General features: G+C 40.6%; 1 protein-coding gene across 3 annotated transcripts; it reads right to left on the bottom strand.

The window, feature by feature from the left end:
* Positions 1 to 224: 224 nt before the first annotated feature.
* On the bottom strand, positions 225 to 7,718 carry pecam1 (platelet/endothelial cell adhesion molecule 1). Of its 3 annotated transcripts, none has more exons than XM_026358227.1 (15): positions 7,535 to 7,718; positions 7,404 to 7,427; positions 5,707 to 5,997; positions 4,818 to 5,114; positions 4,470 to 4,727; positions 4,084 to 4,365; positions 3,654 to 3,953; positions 3,284 to 3,559; positions 2,942 to 3,077; positions 2,780 to 2,847; positions 2,607 to 2,660; positions 2,277 to 2,357; positions 2,125 to 2,181; positions 1,497 to 1,519; positions 225 to 558 (listed from the first exon to the last, which is right to left on the bottom strand). In XM_026358227.1, the coding sequence occupies exons 1-15, from the start codon at positions 7,587 to 7,589 to the stop codon at positions 412 to 414; spliced, it is 2,349 nt and encodes a 782-aa protein (XP_026214012.1). In that variant the 5' UTR covers positions 7,590 to 7,718; the 3' UTR covers positions 225 to 411. The 3 variants fall into 3 exon arrangements, 2 of the variants coding, with proteins under 2 accessions (XP_026214012.1, XP_026214020.1); XM_026358235.1 differs by having other exon boundaries at positions 225 to 555; XR_003298714.1 differs by lacking the exon at positions 225 to 558 and adding an exon at positions 1,056 to 1,233 and having other exon boundaries at positions 1,282 to 1,519.
* Positions 7,719 to 8,118: the final 400 nt, after the last annotated feature.

Genomic DNA, 8,118 nt, shown 5'->3' with positions numbered 1-8,118 from the left:
CATCCAATTAAACTTTACATAATGTAAAATGAAACCAATACCTCCTGATGTGGTGACATCACAGTGAAAGCTCTTTTTAAAGCAGGTCAGTAGTTTCCATGCAGCACTGCCTGCATTTTGCCCTCTGGTGGTTTAAACTGTCACTACAATGAAGTTTTGATTGTGTCACATCTGGAAGGATACAGATTTGAATGGTGCCAATGCAGGAAACACTACCCACTAAGGAAAGAAACACTTAACAAAAACATTTTATTTGGCCTTCAAAGTGAATTTACAGCATGAAAAGTGAATAACATTAAAAACAAACAAAATAAAGTTGCTTTAGGATGTTTTTCAGCACTAGAGACTCCAGCTGCGTTAATGAGCTCGATAAATAAAGTCTGTTGCCAAAACTGGGTTCAGTTTAGGTTTTTATTCCCCGCAGGTGGCAGCGTTGACATCAACACTGTTGTCAATCTCAACTATGTGGTCATCCTGGACAGACTGGTTACCATGGTTACCGGCATCACCTTTGTGATCCGTATCGTGATTCAGCTCTGCATATTCCACTGACCCCTGCTGAAAGAAAAAGAGATGATGATTGAAGCAACCGTCATGTTTAACAGAGCTATGCTGTATCTGTGTGCACGGATGGTCTGAAGCTGCAGTGTAAACGTATACTGACTATGAAGGGGAGGTGATGCATCACTGAGGATTGTCTGAGCTGTTCTCGTGTATTTTTAATACTGTGTACATATTTCTTATATTTTCCAGTTGTATTCCAATAAAGAGACTAAGAAAATAATAAATAATATATATGTTCCTAATAGCACAGTACAAAGCCCGAAGAACACTACATTTCCCATTAGATTATCTGATCCTCTGACTATGCTGCACTCCTTAAGAATAATTCTATGCCTGAAAATGAACTGATCTGATTATAATTACAGTGGCAAAAAAGTATGTATGTACAGTATGTGAATTTCATGGTTTTCTGCATTCATTTGTCATAAAATTAATCTAAGTCAAGAGTAATAACAAATATATTGTGCCTAAAGTAATAACACAAATAATTCTAGTCTTTCATGTCTTTATTTAAAACAGCCATAAAAACATCACAGTGCAAGTGGAAAAAGTATGTGAACCCTTGTCAAGCAGTTATTAATTCCTAGGGTTCACATACTTTTCCCACTACCACTATAATGCTTTGATGTTTGTTCTCAATAAAGACATGAAATCAGATCAGAATTTCTTCTGTTATGATTTTAGGCAGGTTCACATGCTTTTTCTTTGTATTGGCACCTCGGAGCCAATATAAACATTGTACATATTAGTTGGAAGACTTTTAGATACCTGTCTACAAACAATAAACTCCTCAGACTTTCAGTTTTTTGTACTGTGTCTGTCCATTAGAGGTCTCACTGAGTAAAGACACAACAGATTTATGAGACTGTTTTTGTGTGTCTATTTGTAGTATGTGCATGCAACAGAAGCGTGACGGTGGTGCTGCTACTTACGACATCAGCCTGCTCTGGAACACCTGTGAAAACAAAGCCAGAGGACAAGCACAGGAAACAAAAGAAGCATGAGGATTAAAGGAGGCCTTGTACAGTCACCAGTGCTGGCGTGAAGCGCTCTCTGCTCCCAGGAAGCTGGGAGCTTATCTCGTCACCCGCATTCACACTCTCACATCTCATGCATGCTAATAACGCGTTTTTCCAACAAGCACGTCTTATCTCAGAACAAAACGAACCAGATATTATGTCTCCTACACCCATGATGGCATTTTAACTACTTGAAGTTATTAGGAGCCAGAGACTGAACAATGGCCGACAGTTTCCCTCATGAGTACGAAACAATGGGCAGTGTTTCTTTCTTAGTTTTAACGGATGTACACACTGTTTCGTCCTGATTGTTGGAACAGGAAGCTCTCTTTGACGAAAGCAGGAAGTGGACACCTGTTGACTGAGCCTTCTGTTTTAATAGGATATTCTTTCACCAACAATGCAGATGTTTATATTTGGAGTAATCCTGTTTCCGGGCGCTTTTATTCAAATGCCAGAGAGCGGCCTGATTTCTCTCACCACACAAAGTATAAGGGGTGTACGGGGTATAAGAATTGAGAGGAGAGGATGTTAGTCATACCGAGCTTGGAGTTCCTCACTTCGCTGCACACCGAATCTGTGCCCTCATTCACAGGAGCTGACGTAGAACAAATCCATTGTTATTTTACACCATATTTTAAGGATAAAAATCATAACAACTCAGTTTGGAAATAGTGAAAAACAAATTTTCACCTTTATTAGGTTCTGCCTGTTTGGTCTCCACCTCTGTGCATTCAGGTTCTGTAGCAGCGACACTATTCTGGTCATCAGACTCTGCAGCACACATCACCGGCCAACATTAATTTTAAATGAAACAGTGTGAATTACTCAATCTGTCTGGATTTGGTCTTTTCATGGAAACTGACACACAGATCATTTCTCAGAAGTTAGCACATATGTAGCATACTTGCTACTAACATTCATATTTTATTGCAGGTAGATAATAAAATGACAAAGAAAAAACAAAGTGAAATATGAACAAACAAACTCGGACAAGATGCAGAATAATGTGCACTCACTCACCAGACGTCGAAACGTGGTCGCTCCAAATGTTCTTTCCAATCATGCCTGGAGTTACTGCACAGAAAGGATGAAAACAACACCAGCTTCAGTTATTGATTTAGGTAGATATGTTAGAGATTATATATATTTAGGTAGATTTTAGGTAGATAGATAAATCCTTTAAATCCATTTACCATTAGCAGCCTGCTCGAATTCTGCCTGGGTGAGGCTCAGCCGCTCTACTTTGGTGCCGGTTGACTTCCTATGACAAAGTGGACACAAAACACGATGAGCATTTTCAAACTTCAACGTTAAAACAAAAGATTTTTGTTACGAACAAGAGCTGTGTTACTCACACTGCCAGTTCATGTCCCATTCTTTTTCTTTTACATGTGCGGAGATTTTTTTTACAGATCCATCCAAGTATCAGCATCAGTACGAGCAGGATGCAGAAGGCGGCAATGAGACCTTTCTTCCACTGAGCTAATGTCACTAAAGAATACATTAAAATGAAATATATGAAGGTAGCTGCATTGTAATTTAATAATCAAATGAAAGCTAGTTACATTTCTAAAGTTACAGCTCTCTCTCTGCGTAAAAACTACTTTGCATTTAGTTTTTTCTTTCATAAAACCCACAACAACACCAATATCTCCCCTGTCCCATCATCAAACCTATGTGCTGAGGATAAAACACACCTTGAATAGTGACACGCTCACTCTGTTTGGTTTCGTTTGCAACGTTGGTGCCCACACAGTAGTATTTCCCTTCGTCCTCTTGCTTCACATCGGTTAGGTTGTAGGAAACTTCAAGATTGCTGGAGTTGAAAAACATCAAAAGACTCTTGTTCTTCTCATGGTACAAGCTGAACTGGATGGGAGGAGTGCCATGTTTAACAGAGCATCCAATAGTCGTGGACTGCCCTTCAGAGATGCTCATTGAGCTCGGGCGTAACACTGGTTTTGACACAGGTTCTGCAGAGAGTAAAATCTGTGTTAGACCTGCAGTCCACATGTTTTTATGTTAATCTGACTGTATACGTTGTCATTGTTCCTGCATCCAACACACCTATGATAGTGGATGAATGCCGCAGCTGCTGCCCAGATTCTATCATAGGAGGCGTGTTTGGTTTGTTATTCACATGGCAAAGAAATTCATCCAAATCTGAAATCTTAAAGATGGCTGAGCAGTTAAAGATGGCCCTCTCCTCTGGCTTGCTCACTATCCTGCGCTTGTTAAACTTGCCAGGGCCATATAACTTGTAGGTGATGGGCAGAGTGCCACTGTTACTGTGACAGAGCAGCTGGAAGGGCTTTCCCAGCACCAGTGTACCCCCCACCACACTCAACATGGGTTTGGAAACAGGAACTGGAGAGGAAGATAAAGAGCCAGTTAGTGTTGCAACAGGAAACATCAAGACACGGATAACTTTAATTGCATCTTATGTAATGAATGAGTGAATAATGTATGAATTTCTTGCAGTGGCTTTATAACTTACTTTTGGCTTTAATAACAACGTTTGTGCTTTCTTTCACAATACTGCGTCTCACAGAATTAGCCACGACTTTACAGCTGTAGTTTCCATTTCCGTCAGGGTTTGCCACAGCGCTGTAAGTGTCTGAAGTGGTGAGGTTGATGTTGTCTTTGTAGATAAAGAACTGCATGGTGTCACGGTCGACCTCCGCAGGAAAGTAAACTTTGACGATGCAGGTCAATTTGAAGCGGTCTCCCTCGAATATGTCCAAGGGCTCCACAAGCAGATGTGGCTTTGATAAGATCTCTACAAAAATCAAGCATAATAAAATATTTAAACAGAATATTTTTCATTTTTCCTTCTTTTGAAATGGTTAATGCTAGACATTTCAGGGTACTTTAAGTACTTGCCTTTCACCGTGATTGATCTATAGGTTTCTTTCTGCACATTGCCCTGCTCCGCCTTGCACACAAACTCCCCAGAGTCACTGTCTTTTGCTGTTAATCGATGAACGAGGCTGCCTGAGGCTTTCTTGAGGATCCTCTTGTCCTTTGTCAGGAATACTTCAACATTTCCAGGTGGGTTCACCACTTTACAAACTATTTCTACTACATCACCCTCAAAGACAGAGGCATGCAGCACGTTCATGATCGGGGAAATGTAGAGAGCTGCAAGACACAATTCAAAATAGTTATTTACATCATTTTCTTTGAGAAACCTGATCTCTACCTTTACACAACAGCTTTTCATTTAATCACCTCGGACTATTACTTGAATCTCATTGCTGCGGTTGGAGCTTCTGATCCCAGACGAAACCAAATTGTCATAGTCGCAGAACAGGAGGCTGTCTCCAACCTGTCTCAGTACCAGCGTGGTCTCTGATGAGTTCCCAGTTGGTGCTAGCTCTTTAATCTTCAGAGGTTCTCTACTTCTAAATCTCTGGTAAAATCGGAATATGAGAGATCCCTTCTCGTCTGGCGCGCTGCATGTAGCTGTGAACTCCTCACTCTCAAAAGGTTTAGTGTTACTTAAATGAAGAATGGGCGTCTGCAGGCCTGAGGAGAGGAAAATCAAGTAGGACAACGGAAAGCAATGGTAATACTCCACATACTACATGATACTGACTGTTGAGATACAGTGGCAAGAAAAAGTATGTGTAAAGTAACAACACAAAAATGTTGATCCTTTATTGAGAACAACCATAAAAACCTCACAGTGCAAGTGGAAAAGGTATGTGAACCCTTGAATAATGACCTCAAAAAAGCTAGCTGGAGTCAGATGCTGGCACACCAGCAACCTTGTTAAGCACATACCTGGAGCCTAGAGTAAAACAACTCAGGGGTTCACATACTTTTTCCACTGGCACTGTGAGGTTTGACATGAGACATGAAAAAGAGGCAGAACTCTTTATAGAGCTTTTGTATTGTTTGCCGTTTTCCACAGATGATTAACAGACATCTGTTAGTCCGATTCCTTGGGCACAACACAGAGGCAGCATTGTCAGACTTTCTTCCTCCTGTAATGTGATAATAACCGAACCTTCCAAAGAAATAACACAGCTAGATTCAGCTAGAAAAGTTCAGGTGTATGAAAATAAACTGTGAAAATACATGAACCCTTGTACCATGTAATTATCTCCAGCCTTACCTGTGACGACAAGTTCACCGTTGCTGAATTTGCTTTTGTCTTTAACTGTGACCCGACATTCGTAAGTTCCAGAGTCTGCGGCCCTGGCCGGGTTGAGTTCATACACGACCGAGTCCTCTGTGGTGGTGTCGGTGAAGATGGGAAAGGAGTTCCGCGTCAGCTGGAAAGTATGGGTCAGGTTTGGGATGTTGTCATGACTGACGCTGACCTGGCAGCGAAGGGTCACCGGGGTCCCGCTCTGAACTGTGTAGCTGGGTAGAATTGTAAGACCAACGGTGTCTATGGTGTAGGCTGCAGGTCCAAAGTGACACAGACACACAACATCCACCTTTATTAGGAAGAAGTAATGACATTTCTGCTGCACGTCTTACTTATGTAAAACCAACATGAAGGACGGTGCCAGCAGTACAACAGTCTGGGTCTGGGGCTGTTATTGTGATTACAATGAAGGTGAAGTCTGGAGGAAGGCGCTGCCTGACCCTTAATCTACTGCACAGTAAGCAGGAGCTGCTGGAGGAAGGAAAAAGCTTCAACAAACAGCATCTGACCCTCTCCTTCCCCTGGGAGAGCCGTGTTGATTTATCTGCGCTTCTGTTCCCCCCTGAATAACAACAGTGTAACCTGCTCCAACAGCTACGAAACAATCACTCAGTCCACACCCTGAGTAAATACTGCTGTTAGTATGGGCAGCAGGCGCCGTGATGTAGAGTAACCGAGGCAGTGAATTACTGAATTTACTCAGCTGCTGTTGAAATAGGACACAAGAGAAAGTGCATTCTGAAAAGACTGACAACATAATCTTAACTCAAGGTCCAACTTTTAGCTGTGTGAAAAAGCTTTTAGAGCTCTGGAAAAAAAGTGGTCGAACTTGTGTTAGGATAAATAGGGTCAAACTGGCCCAGCCCCAGGACCGTAGGTCACGGATGAAGCGTGTTTGCCTCAGAACTTTTATGGTGCATGTGAGGTGAAGAGAAAAAAGAGTGGTTGGTCAGCTTAGTTTAGCACAAAGAATAGCCTCTTTTAACATTTCAGATTGTATATAATGGACTGGTGTTAGTGTAGTAGAGGATCTAGCAGATTATTTTTGATTAGATGCGTCTCATCTAACTCATCTGCCTTTAGAACCTCCCAGTCAAAGAACTACATATGAACATTTGCACATAAATAAAACATGAAGAAATTTAGATTTTACATTAAAACTATTAAAATAAAGCAAATATCCCTCACTGACACTGACTACTGTCCCACCTCATGGTGCCTAGTGTAATATTGACATTTGCATCTTTCACATACACACTTTTATTTTTCCATTTTATTTCACACATTTAGCATTTTCCATGGTAGATTTGTGCCTATATTTTTTTCATAGTCCATGTTTATTATACTTCTTCCTATTGTTTGTTATTTAATTTGACAAATTCCAAAATACTACTTGCAAAATAAAAATACAATATTTCTGATTCAGACTCAGATGCTGATATTAAATAAATACCCAGTGTCACTTATGACATCTAATATCAGCTTTGATAAATAAAATTAAAGACTTCAAAACATCAAGGAGGCCAGGAGTGCAAAATATATTGATATTATACTTATTTTCTACTTTCTATTTTTCTGCTGTATGAGGTATAATTAGTCGATAATTCAGTAAGAACTATAACTATTGTTAGAATATTTATAACTGAAACTATACTTACATTGCTCTCCTCTGGCAAAGTGAGCTGTGTTTGCAACAAAGGAAGAAAAAACAGAAGTGAGGACCAGGAAATTAGGTTTAACTGAATTAAAATCATTTATCCTTGAAGTGGCACAACAAAGGGGTCCTTACAGAAGTGCAGGAGGCTGGTGAGAAGCAGCAGCAGGTCGGGGGGTCTGCAGTCCATCCTGAGTGACGGTGGTTCACTGTGCGAGAAGTAAAACACAGCTGCAGAGGGCCACAGAGGGTAGTGAGAAGGACAGGGGATGGCCGTAGGAAGGGAGAGGTGACATGTGTTAGTGTGTGAGTGAGTGGGGACGACAAATTTGGTGCTTCAAGCAGTTTTGCTGCGAGGGCGTTCCTTGTCTTATCATAAACATTCCTACTGTTCACCAGGAAATGACTGGTACTTCCTCAGGAATTAGCATTTGGTAAAGGTCTATTAACATTGTTGGACAAGTCAGGAGAAATTTGTTGTGTAGTCTATCAACTACATTTTATAATTTCCAAGAGATAACATTGAAAAAAACAATGTATGTATTGTATTTGGCCCATTAGCTCACATCCTGAATTGTTAATGTTATCTGGTGTAGCTTTATTGAGCTGTGGGGACAATTACGGAGTCATGATCCATCTCTAATCACAGTGGCAAGAAAAAGTAAGTGAACTGTTGTATTTCTTTTACATCAATGACCTCCTTTATAATGTTTTGCATA

This window comes from Anabas testudineus, chromosome 8 (assembly GCF_900324465.2).
Source record: "Anabas testudineus chromosome 8, fAnaTes1.2, whole genome shotgun sequence".
Taxonomy (NCBI): domain Eukaryota; kingdom Metazoa; phylum Chordata; class Actinopteri; order Anabantiformes; family Anabantidae; genus Anabas; species Anabas testudineus.
The sequence above is the reverse complement of the archived record's forward strand: the minus strand, read 5'-3'. Positions and strand labels throughout refer to the sequence as shown.

What these genes read in the sequence shown, in the direction of transcription:
- pecam1 (XM_026358227.1), bottom strand. Translation starts at nt 7,589, where the DNA reads ATGGACTGCAGACCCCCCGACCTGCTGCTGCTTCTCACCAGCCTCCTG. An exon ending in CACCAGCCTCCTGCACTTCT is followed by an intron (nt 7,428 to 7,534) that starts GTAAGGACCCCT and finishes TTGCAAACACAG; the next exon opens with CTCACTTTGCCAGAGGAGAG. An exon ending in ATGGGACATGAACTGGCAGT is followed by an intron (nt 2,848 to 2,941) that starts GTGAGTAACACA and finishes ACTTTGTCATAG; the next exon opens with GAAGTCAACCGGCACCAAAG.